This window comes from Ranitomeya imitator, chromosome 6 (genome assembly GCF_032444005.1).
Source record: "Ranitomeya imitator isolate aRanImi1 chromosome 6, aRanImi1.pri, whole genome shotgun sequence".
In the NCBI taxonomy this organism is placed as follows: domain Eukaryota; kingdom Metazoa; phylum Chordata; class Amphibia; order Anura; family Dendrobatidae; genus Ranitomeya; species Ranitomeya imitator.
The window spans coordinates 180380785-180393770 of NC_091287.1; the positions used below are offsets into that span (position 1 = coordinate 180380785).

A 12986-nucleotide genomic window follows, 5' to 3' on the forward strand; every position below is an offset into this window, starting at 1 on the left:
GGAACTTGCACTATTGCTGACTGACTAAATACTTTTTTGCCCCACTGTACATTGTATTTCTAATAGTAATAATATAATATTCTAAAAAACATTTCTTATGAAAACATTTTCTGCAATGGTGAGCACAGAAAGTGCAGGTACACGAAATTCAACTGTTACAGGAACATGTTAAATCTTTTCCTTTTTTTTCATGACAAGAATGACCCTCTGGCTAAACATATTTGTTTTTTTTAATAGAAAGCTACAGTAATTTTCACTGTCTCTTAGAGGACAGCTAGTTCTGCTTGAAGGCAGACGCTAAAAATTCACAATTCTGCAAAAAATTAGGACGCTGTCTCTAGGCAAAGCAGGAGTGTCAAGTGACAAGTGAAAGGTATAAAAACTAGGTGCATGTCAGCTCATAGTTTCCACTGAAACATTCTGGAAGAGGATTTTAAATCTGGGTTAATTCATCCTTTTGTGCCATTATGTCAGTCTCAGGTTCAGGTTCTCTTAGTTGGGCAGCTTCCTCATCCCAGAGGTCAGGCTATTCTCTTGGCCATGGGGCTTCTTCTGGAGGTTTCTCCCGTGTAAGTGCAGGAGGAATTGGTTTGGGCAGTGGGGGTCTTGGAATCGGAGGAGCAGGTTTTGGGGGTGGCCTTGGCTTGGGTGGTGGCTCAGGATTTGTAGGTGCAGCGGGAATAAGAGGAGGTTATGGAGGAGGTTTGGGAGGAGGTTTGGGAGCAGGATTTGGAGGAGGTTTGGGAGCAGGATATGGAGGTGGTTTTGGAGGTAGTGCAGCATTCAGTTTGGGACGCTCATTGACTGCTGGTGGCCTGAGCTCAACTCTGAATGTAGGTGGGCCACGTGTTGTACCCCAGCTACTTTCTAGGGCTACAGAAAAGCAGACACTAGCAGGATTAAATGAACGTTTTTATTCTTATGTGGAGAAAGTTAAGCAGTTACAACTTGAAAATCAGACCTTACAGACCCAGCTGAACTTATTAACAGGAGGCACAGCATCCTCTGCCCCAGATTCCTCTTCTCCAGTAAATTATGAGCTCCAACTTACAGATCTGAGACACACAGTGGAAACTCTAACTCTGGAAAATGTCAGACATGAAATTGAGCTTGATAACGTTAGAGGCGCTGCAGAAGAACTCAAGACCAAGTAAGTAGGAAAATCATTCCTTTCAAATCAATCCAAGTTTGTGAAATTATTTTGATTGATTGTTTTATTTATTGTCATCGTAAGAAAAAAAAGAACACATAAAAAAATGATATTGCTATTATAACAAATCTATTATTACATATATACATTTACCTTGGTCACATTTACCACATCGCAAAGACAATAGGAAAATCAGTTAAACACACAAGATTTTACTTTAATTTCTAACAATTAAAGACAACTACACTGATGCACCCTTGCAAAAAAATAGTTTACAAGAAATATATACAATTTGTCGTGGAAATTTCTGTAAAATCCTTTCAATCACTACAATGTAACATTTGGTTGGTGCAGTAAATTACGGCAGTGGGAAAAATGAAAGAAACGTGATAGTCTTAGACATTGTGTAGCAAGTAAACATTATCACAGTGTCAGTTCAGCACTAGATATTACGGGTTATTGGAAATGTTATGTTTACTAGGAATAAATTTTTGCATTCCTTGTTTTAGATACGAATTAGAATTGGGAGTGAAATTTCAACTGGAAACCGACATTGGAGCAATGAAACGGGTAATCTCATAAGGAGGTTCTACTGTGTAACAATGACATTTCAGGCAATATTTTGTTGGCTATTTTCAGTGCAGGGACATAAATATATGGTGTCATATTTATAATGAATCTGGCCATTTGTTTTCAGTTAATGGAATTCTAACATTAATATTACCGTATCTAGTTTTGCAACAATATTTGGGCCTTTTACCTGGTACACACTAAACAAAAGAGTCCATTAGTTTCTTTTATCAGGGTGTTTATAATATCTATTAGTAGCAAATGAAGCACAGTATGTGATCAATTCATCTACTACAAGGTAATAAAACTGTAAAAAAATGACAATGACATGCTTGATCAATATCTAAAAATTAAACTAAAGACTAATAGGGGCATTTGGACTATATGGAGGTAGGATCGATCTCTTCCAGCCAAGACTTTGAGACCAACCACAGACCCTGGCGAGCTGCCGCTATCCATTTATTACATGCCCATTATTCATTACCACCATGCAATTCTACATTTTATCAGCAGTGGATGTTGAAGGTAGAGTATGTAGCCTGTCCAATCTTTTCCTGGACTCTCTCAGTTTAGAGGAGATGCCTTGGGTGCAATCCTTTAACATGTTTACCATGTCAACATGCTATGTGTTTTATCATTAAAGAGCCCCTGTTACCAGTTCAAAAATGGCCAGTTTTCGCTCCTATTTTATTCCCACTGCTCACTGAAGTATTCTTAATTTTTTTCAAATCTGCTGTACTGTTCCAGAGATAAGGACCTTTATATCTAGTCCTATTTTTTACAAGGGGGGAGGTTCACGGGATTTGGTGAGACATATCCCTATTATTACTCTATGAGCTCACCCACATGGAAAGACAATTTAGTACTAGATGAAAACGCTCAAATTTCTTGAACCATATTGTAAATTTTAAGAAATAAAAAATTGAATACTTAGGGGAGCAGCTGGAATAAAATAAGAGCAAACACTGGACACCTTTGACCTGGTGACAAGTCCTTTTTAAATCAAGTTATATAGATGCTATAAATCAATCAATTAAAAAAAGCTATTATAGATTTATATTCACAGAGTAGAAGCACAGAGTAAAGTGGATCTGCATTCACTGGCACGTAAAAAGAAAGCATTGGTGGAAGCCTGTATATTATGCACTATTATCACTAAGCAGTGTAAATGAATATAGTGTAAGTCTCAAATGTAATAAAAGAGGAAACACTGTTAAACCCAGCAGTAATACATATATATGGTCGATGCTTGACCAGAAATGGCCTGATCTAGTTTTTAGATGATTGGTATACCAGTTACATTAGCAATGAAGTTACTACTTAGCTTCTGTATGGATCAATTCATTTACAAACAACAGATCAGGTTATGATTGGCCAAGCAATTTTTCAGTTTATGGTACACTACCTGAAAACTGATGTTACTCATTAAACAATTGTGATACGACTTTAAATGCTTATTTATTGATTTGACTTACAAACGACAGGACATCGAGGCTGCTACCGAACTGCGCTCTGTACTGGAACAACGATTCTCAGCGGCACTTGATGACTTAGAATTTTTGAAGAAGGCACATGAAGAGGTGAGACTGCGTGTTGCTGGGTTTTGATTTCTAAAGCTTTCAATATTTACACTGAGCTAATGTTCTGACAATTTAGGAAATCTAATAAAAACATATAATATATAATATCACAATATATAATACATTATTGGTATGTAAAGGGAGAGTTAATATTTTAATATGATAAACCAGCTCAATCAGGGCTATTCACACTTCTATGAGATCTGCCAAGGACCTACAATACCAAAAGATCTTGGTAGATTGGCAGCAACCCTGCCATGATCATCTGATAATTATTGTATGTTATTTACATAGCACCAACATATTATAAAGGAAAAACAACAATCATGATCTAAGTTAAAATAATAGTCGACATATTAAATGTTATGAAACAGTATGCACTTGAGAAGCATCCAGCATGGTTTCAACTCTAGGCTTGATATTGTCATGTTAGAGGCAAGCAAACACATGGCAGGAAGGTTGGCAGATTTGTGTGCCTGTTAAGTGGTGATAATAAGTTGTCCTTTCTTGTTCAGGAACTGTCAATCCTACAGAGCAAACTGGGAGCTGCAGCCGATACATCCGTTTCACTAATTGAAGTTGATGCAGTCAAGTCTTTTGATCTCACAAGCGCTTTGAATAAACTAAGGGCAGATTATGAGAAATCCGTCGTGCAACACAAAGAAGATGCAGAGACATACTTCAGAGCCAAGGTAACATACAAGAAACATCTAAAAGCATATTTCATGGTTCAAAATAAGTCTTTTTATACCTTATTATAAGGATATTTTAACAGAAACCGACATATCAAAGACATCAGCTAATATCCAATAATGGAAAGATGTCCAAATAATTTCTGGACCGCAGGACAACTCCCAATAACAATTGAACCTATAATAAACACCGGAGTATGACGCCCCACAGAATATTTAACACTGTACATAATATAGTGAAAAATATATATAATTTTTATTGAGAAATACAAAACATCATAAAAACACAGTAAGATGGTAAAAAATTGGTGATGACAAAATAAACAAACATAGCGGTACCATAGATCAATTTTAGCAACCCAATGAAAGTATAGATCAAAAGAGTCAGCCCTCACTATGAAAATCTGACACACACCATATAGACAAGTGTCCACTAAGCAGAGCACAGGAGAACCCAGCGTTACCACAGATAAGTAAGAAAGTATAACAAACTGCCAGGAAACCCATGTAATACCACCACAAAATAAAGTGCCAAGTGCTCAGGATCTATACTACATGAGGTGCTTACCCAATCTTATCCAATCTCCCCTTCAGCTCAAAACTCCTGGAGCGCCTAGTCTACTCCCGCCTTACCCGTTACCTCTCCACTCATTCCCTCCTAGACCCTTCACAGTCTGGTTTCCGCCCCCTACATTCGACAGAAACTGCACTCATCAAGGTGACCAATGACCTTCTGACAGCAAAACGTAATGGTGACCACTCTCTGCTCATTCTTCTCGATCTTTCTGCAGCTTTCGACACTGTTGACCACCCTCTCTTACTCTCTAGGCTCCAGTCACTAGGCATTAAGGACACTGCTCTCTCCTGGTTCTCCTCCTATCTTTCTGACCGCTCCTTCAGTGTTCTGTTCTCTGGCTCCACTTCATCTCCTCTTCCTCTCACTGTCGGGGTACCTCAGGGCTCAGTCCTTGGCCCCCTTCTCTTCTCCCTCTACACGGGCCCCAATTGGACAGACCATCAGCAGATTTGGCTTTCAGTACCATCTTTACGCTGATGACACACAACTATACACGTCATCCCCTGACCTTACTCCTGCTGTACTACAGAACGCCACTGACTGTCTGTCCGCAGTCTCTGACATCATGTCCGCTCTCTATCTGAAACTCAACCTCTCCAAAACTGAACTTCTTCTGCTCCCGCCTTCTACTAACCTCCCTAAATCTGACATTTCCCTCTCCGTGGGTGGCACCATAATAACACCCCGGCAGCAGGCACGCTGTCTGGGTGTTATGTTTGACTCTGATCTCTCCTTCACCTCCCACATACAATCTCTTGCCCGCTCGTGCCGCTTACACCTAAAGAACATCTCTAGAATCCGCCCATTTCTCACCATGGAGACAACAAAAACTCTCACTGTAGCCCTAATCTTCTCCCGTCTGGACTACTGTAACGCTCTATTAATTGGCCTCCCTCTCACGCGACTTTCCCCTCTCCAGTCTATCCTTAATGCGGCAGCCAGGGTTGTCCATCTGGCTAATCGTTACTCGGACGTGTCTGCTCTTTGCCAGTCATTACACTGGCTGCCCATTCATTATAGGATACAATTCAAAGTACTTGTTCTCACCCACAAAGCTCTCCACAGTGCGGCACCCCCTTACATCTCCTCCCTCATTTCTGTCTATCGGCCTAGCCGACCACTGCGCTCTGCAAACGACTTTCGACTAACCTCTGCACTAATCCGTACCTCCCACTCCCGACTACAAGACTTCTCCCATGCTGCGCCAATCCTCTGGAATGCTCTACCCCAAGATATTAGGAGCATCCACAACTTGCATAGTTTTAGGCGCTCGCTCAAAACTCATTTGTTCAGAGCAGCCTATCACGTTCCCTAATCAAACTCATTTTATGTTTGTGTGTGTGTGTAGCCCATTCAGTATCTCCATCTACCCCCCACTCCATGAAGATGGCTGGACCATCATTGTAAATACATCATTGTAAATACACACCTGTACTTTGTATCTCCCCCACCTCATTGTAGATTGTAAGCTCTCACGAGCAGGGTTGTCTTATTTTGCTTTATTACTGTATTGTTAACGTTGTTACCTATGACTGTTGTGTTTGAAACTGCTAAACTGTAAAGCGCTGAGGAATATGTTGGCGCTATATAAATAAAGATTATTATTATTTATTATTACCCATGTGGGAATGGTGCCCGCCGGGTTTGTAGCCCCGACGTACGTTTCGCTGTAATTCGCTTCCTCAGGAGGCTTGTCTTTTTATACCTTATTATAAGGATAACATGGTGTTACTCACTGGCACCAAATACATTTAATTGATATATTTCAACATTTTACATTAATTATGATACTCAATATGATATGAGTAATGACAATGTGAAAAAAATATTTTGTAAATTAAAAATAATGCAATGACTTTTCTTTTAGATGTATCAGTGGATTGTGGTTACAGTACCTGTAATATAATACAAGATTCAATAGTTGATAAACACCTTTATGTGATACTTTTATATCCACAGATTGAAGAAATAAACAGTGAAACAGCAAAAACATCAGAAGTTGTAGCCTCAGTGAAAACAGAAATTACCAGCTCAAAGAAAGAATTACAGACACTAAATGCAGAACTACAGTCTCTTCTAGCGCTGGTAATGTGTCACGAGTCCACGTTTTCATGTTACATATTGTAGAGTTTTTTTAATCTTCCTTCAAAATAATGTTAACTTTGTTTCTTAAGTCCACAAGATATAAATAATTGTATTATTTTTGTCTGCCATTGTCTAAGCAGCTAGCCTGATTTCCGAGCATCTCTAGTCAAAGCCAATTAGACAACTGACATAGTTATTAAATATATGTACTGAACTCCCGATATAATGTGCAGTTACTGTAAACTTACTCTAGTTTGGCTGCTGCTAGCATGATTTCTGCATGTTATGGTGATGGCCGCGTGTAGCAGATGTGGCTACAAGTGACTTTACCCGAACAGATTACCAATGTGCCTTCAGACTCCCTCAATGCACCGAGGAGGAAGCATTATTCTCATAGCTTCTCCAGGAACTTAAATGGAACCTGCCATTGACATTTACTATTAGAATGTAATAAGAGATTTAGCAGCATCCTCTTACCCTATGTAATGATGCCTGTATTAGCCTTTCACACTAAATATAAGTGCCAAGTTTAATAGTCCCTGCTCTCCCTCCCTGTGCAGGTAAAGTATGCCCATAGCAGTGTGACTGACATCCATGTATGTGCAAGGAGATGGAGAAGAAGCCTTCCCTATTCTCAGCCTCCCTGCTCACACAGTGATGTCAGTTACATGGCAATGGGCATGCTTCCCCAGCACAATGTCATTGAATCACATTCTGACTGGTCCGGTGACTGTAGGGAGAGCAGGGACAAATACACTTAGTTTTTAAGCACACACATTTAGCATTTACTGTAGAACTAATACAGGCATCATTGGTAAATAATGATCACAGATTCCCATTAATAATGGGTATATGAACAGGACAAATTTGTCAGTGATATGTGCACTTAATACAAAAGTTGACTTTTAATCTGTCAGTAGGATCCACCCTCCTAAACAGTCTATATGGGTAATAAAATGATACCTTGATATTTGAGATCCGATTTCTAATGTCAGAGAAATCCATGTTTTTATTTTATGTAAATGACCTCTTCTAGGTTATGGGCCGGATACTGATCTGCATAAAAACATGCAATACTGACTTCATGTGAGATGAAAGCTGAATCTGAGAGGAACCTGTATATGTGTCAGTTATAACCACACACAGCTCTGCAGTGAGATCAGAGAGTGGCCATCACATATCACACTGATAACTTCTGCTATGGTGGCAGATTCTCATGCAGATCAGTATTCAGGCCACAGTCCTAAATAGCTCATTTACTTATAAGAAAATCATGGATTTCTCTGGAATAAGGTATAAGATCGCAGATATCAAAGTAGCATTTTATTCAGCTTCCTATGACTTACATGCCCCACTATAGACAGCTTAGGACGGTTGATCCTACTAACAGATTCCTTTTAAAGCAACAATGAGTTTTGTAATAGAAATGCTATGAAACATCACAGATATTCAACAGGAGAAATTGGAGATCTTCCTCAAATGTGGTAAATCAATGGATGTAACACACTATTTTACTATGTAATTAGAATTACACACTTGAAAGCAGTCTGGCGGAAGTAGTTGCAAGATCCAGTGTGGGAGTGGCGGAGTTCCAGGCACAGATATCCAGCTACGAATCAGCAATTGAATTGGCAAAGGTGGAACTTCACAAGATAATTGTCAACTACCAGGAATTGTTGGACATCAAACAAGCATTAGACGTAGAAATCTCCACCTACAAGAAGCTGTTGGAGGGTGAAGACATCAAGTAAGTTTACTGTTGTGTTGCTATTTTTATTAGAATTATCCTACGAATATACATCTGACACTAACATATGAAGCAGCAAACTATACACTATTCAGCTTTACTGTCTATTTTATACAATCCGTAATATTCACACCAATTGATTTAGAATTGAGTTTGGTTTGTCACCAAGATAAACGGCACTTAACCACCAGAGTGTGGCTGGCTGAAGAAATGCAGATTCCATGCTATTGAAGGCTTTCTGCAGGGAGTGAATAAAAGCACAGAGATAAGAATGATCTTTCAAGCTGTGACATTTCAGTGATCCACAAGTTATAGTATTTCAGTCTGTTTTCTGGTGAAGATAAACTTACAATACCACAGTAGTCATCTTGCAGAAACCAAAAGTAGGAGGAAAAGTTACATAGGACAGAACATATGCTCAGTAAGGCTATGTGCACACAGTGAGTAAATGGATGCAGAAGTTTCTGCAACATTTCTTCATCTCTTGGCAGGAAAAACCCAGCTGCAAAAAACATGCGTTTTTGCCTGATTTGAGTGAAGTCAGTGGTAAAAAACGCAGGGCAACAAGGCACAGAGAAGTGACATGCTGCAGATTATTCTCTGTACCAAGTCTGCAAGTCACAAATAAGCCACGTGTGCATGACTCTTCGGGTCTCTCATTCACTTTGAAGGCATCAGGATTGCTTCAGGTGCTAGCAAATCTGCGTGGCAAAAATGCATCAAATCTGCAATGTGTGCACAGTGCTAAGTCGTTCTGACATTGCTGTGTACATCTTCATTCTTTTTGGCATTTCTTAGCACTTTTTCAAAAGGGTTGCAGGCGGAATCTGCATGAAAAAGACGTTTTATTCACATTCCCGAATTATTCAATTTTTCAAACATTATTGTCTAGTCAGACGTATTGCTCGTACTGTAGATGGGCAGAATGACTTCAAAAGCAATGAGCTGTTAGAATTTATTACTGTGCTAAAATCAAACATGGCATCTACCTTTAGGTTTCACTTACACAGCAAAGTTGTATGTACTAAGCTGGTCTCAGAGTGCTCTGCATGACTTTATAATACAGTACTTGTGCTGGACGCATGCTTTTTCCTCACAGAATTTGGGAGAATGATCTGTAGAAAGTCAGAAGTACTGTATGGGCATATATTAATCCTAGGGCAATTTATTGAGGATCTGTGCTACATGGACCCCACACAGAGCCATGCACATGAAGTTGTAACTGCCATTGTTTCTGCAGAAAGCAATAGCTGTTAGGTGGGTGTGAGATGCATGTTGCCATTACCGTCTGGTTACAGGTTCAGTACTATGCATCTTTAATAATGCCTAGAATTAAATGATCCACATATATAATTATCTCTTTCATTCCTATAGATTTCCTGATGTAGAAGTCTTAACAGGAGGAACTTTCACTTACTCATGTAAGCATTGTTTGCAATAGTTTCTCAGTATGTAACATAATACACATATATTGCTCTCTAGACATCTCAATATAGTTGCATAGGTTAAAAAAATAGACACTCATCTATCAAATTCAACCAAAGATTATTTCATGAATCCACCTGAGTCTGCCTGGGTGATCCCTTTCTTATACATACAATTAAGTTACCCTTAAGCTTCTATGAAGAGGTAAGTTCTGGACTGGACCAAGGGAACCCAGTGGACGTAGTGTTTATGGACTTTTCAAAAGCTTTTGCCACACAAAAGGTTGATACATAAAATGAGAATAATGGGGATAGGGGAAAATATGTGTAAGTGGGTTAAGAGCTGGCTCAGGGATGGGAAACAAAGGGTAGTTATTAATGGAGCACACTCGGACTGGGTCGCGGTTAGCAGTGGGGTATCAGAGGGGTCAGTATTGGGCCCTCTTCTTTCAGAGCAGAATTTCAATATTTGCAGATGACACTAAGCTCTGCAGGGTAATCAATACAGAGGAGGACAATTTTATATTACAGGATGACTTATGTAAACTAGAAGCTTGGGCTGATAAATGGCAAATGAGCTTTAATGGGGATAAATGTAAGGTCATGCACTTGGGTAGAAGTAACAAGATGTATAACTATGCGCTTAATTCTAAAACTCTGGGCAAAACCGTCAATGAAAAAGACCTGGGTGTATGGGTGGATGACACACTCATGTTCAGTGGCCAGTGTCAGGCAGCTGCTACAAAGTCAAATAAAATAATGGGATGCATTAAAAAAGGCATAGATGCTCATGAGGAGAACATAATGTTACCTCTATACAAGTCACTAGTTCGACCACACTTAGAATACTGTGCACAGTTCTGGTCTCCGGTGTATAAGAAAGACATAGCTGAACTAGAGAGGGTGCAGAGAAGAGCGACCAAGGTTATTAGAGGACTGGGGGGTCTGCAATACCAAGATAGGTTATTACACTTGGGGCTATTTAGTTTGGAAAAACAAAGACTAAGGGGTGATCTTATTTTAATGTATAAATATATGAGGGGACAGTACAAAGACCTTTCTGATGATCTTTTTAATCATAGACCTGAGACAGGGACAAGGGGGCATCCTCTACGTCTGGAGGAAAGAAGGTTTAAGCATAATAACAGACGCGGATTCTTTACTGTAAGAGCAGTGAGACTATGGAACTCTCTGCCGTATGATGCTGTAATGAGTGATTCATTACTTAAATTTAAGAGGGGACTGGATACCTTTCTTGAAAAGTATAATGTTGCAGGGTATATACACTAGATTCCTTGATAGGGCGTTGATCCAGGGAACTAGTCTGATTGCCGTATGTGGAGTCGGGAAGGAATTTTTTTTCCCCAAAGTGGAGCTTACTATTTGCCACATGGGTTTTTTTTGCCTTCCTCTGGATCAACATGTTAGGGCATGTTAGATTAGGCTATCGTTTGAAAAAGATGGACTTAAAGTATTCCTTCAACCTCAATAACTATGTTACTATGTTAATTCCCCCTTAATGCTTATTAAAGTTTGCTTGTGTTTTAAAGGGGTTGTCCTATAACATAGGATATATTAAAGGGGCTTTTTCATTGGGTGTTTTTTATGACCCAGAAAAAAACTTTGTTTAAGGCTATGTTTACACTGGTGTTTTGGTTCCTGTAATGAACAGAAGACCGAAAAGCTAAGCTGGGTCCACCCGTATGATGGTCAGAACAATTTACCCATTGACTGCAGTGTGGTGTCAATCATATAAGGCAGGAGAAATAACACTAAATGAAACTTAACAAAATCTGGGCTGTTGGCTCAATGACCAGACCTAGTTAGTTATACGGTAGTCATTCATTTGAACGGTTATCAATCATATAATACTAAATTCCCTTGTAATAGCTGCTACAGGGGACGTGTATGACCATATACCATCTCTTACCCACACAGAACTTTGTGATAACAGCTGGAGTTATATTTATAAAACTGATTGTCTTCATAAAGTCCAAAAAATCAATAATTATAATAAAATAAATTAATTGATCTATACTTTTCTTTACAGCTGACGCCGGCTTTCAGAAGAAAGATTCATCTATAGGTGAGTAGGACAAACTAATTAGATAATCAAATTATAGGCTACCATGCTGGCCAAAACACAAATGTTCTTGATATGGGGGCCCAGTATTTCTTAGATTGGATAAAATGCTTTAAACTGATCATACAAATTAAGTGAAAGTTGTTGGAGTATTTGTTAGTGCTCGAAGATTTAGTTTTCGTCACATCAGCTGCATGATTTACTGCTGCTGGACAGCCTGAATACATGTGGGAATTCCCTAACAAACAGGCATTCCTCACATGTATTCAGCCTGTCTAGCAGCCATAAATCATGCAGCTGAGGCGATGAAAACTAAATGTCCGAGCACTACAAAATATTCGGAGATCACCTGAGCACAATGCTATTCGCTCATCATTACTAGTCGTGGTAAGTTACTGTATAGGAAAACCCTACAAATCCGCAGCACATGCAAGTACCCTTATTCTCCTGCATGTAATATACCTATGTGTAGCAGAGCGGTATAATCATTTCAATGTTTCTTCCATTTTCCTTTCAGCAGACTTAATTTGAAACCAAGAGGTGACCAGATTTTCAGAGAAAGCAAGATGATGATGCCAATATACTACTTCTTTTGTGCTTGGCAAATGTCCTGTTAGCCTAACTGCAATTTTCTTTTTGTTTTCTAAATGATGACTGCATTATCTGAGCAAATTCTATGTATTTTCTAAAAATAAATAGTTTTTGTCTCTTCATGCATTTTTCAGTGACATTCCTTTGAAAATGAATTGCATAAGCCATATGTATGGGTATATTTAAACATATATCTATATCTATCTATGTATATAAATATGTATATGCACCAAATTCAAAATATACAAGTTCTGGTTAAAGGGAACCAGTCAGCCCATACATACTGTCCAATCCATGGCTGCATGTATCAGGCACTATATTACGTTATCTTATCTTACATTGGTATGTCTGACTCTGAAATGCTGCACGGTTTCTATAGAAAAACATACTTTATAGCCAACAGGGAGAGAGACCACACTGTAGACTAGGCAGACAGGTGGTTCCCTGGCTGCTTCTCCCCGCCCGCTGCCCTGGATTGACACGTGAG

The 12986-nt window shown here is 39.1% G+C and overlaps 1 protein-coding gene across 2 annotated transcripts; it reads left to right on the plus strand.

Annotated features, from left to right (window-relative positions):
* The first annotated feature begins 399 nt into the window (after positions 1-399).
* LOC138642279 (thread biopolymer filament subunit gamma-like) lies at positions 400-12621 on the plus strand. Of its 2 annotated transcripts, none has more exons than XM_069730354.1 (9): positions 400-1150; positions 1660-1720; positions 3205-3300; positions 3816-3992; positions 6529-6654; positions 8181-8401; positions 9776-9822; positions 11876-11911; positions 12426-12621. In XM_069730354.1, exons 1-9 carry the CDS (start codon positions 468-470, stop codon positions 12437-12439), a joined length of 1461 nt encoding a protein of 486 aa, XP_069586455.1. In that variant the 5' UTR covers positions 400-467; the 3' UTR covers positions 12440-12621. The 2 variants fall into 2 exon arrangements, with proteins under 2 accessions (XP_069586455.1, XP_069586457.1); XM_069730356.1 differs by having other exon boundaries at positions 12429-12621.
* Positions 12622-12986: the final 365 nt, after the last annotated feature.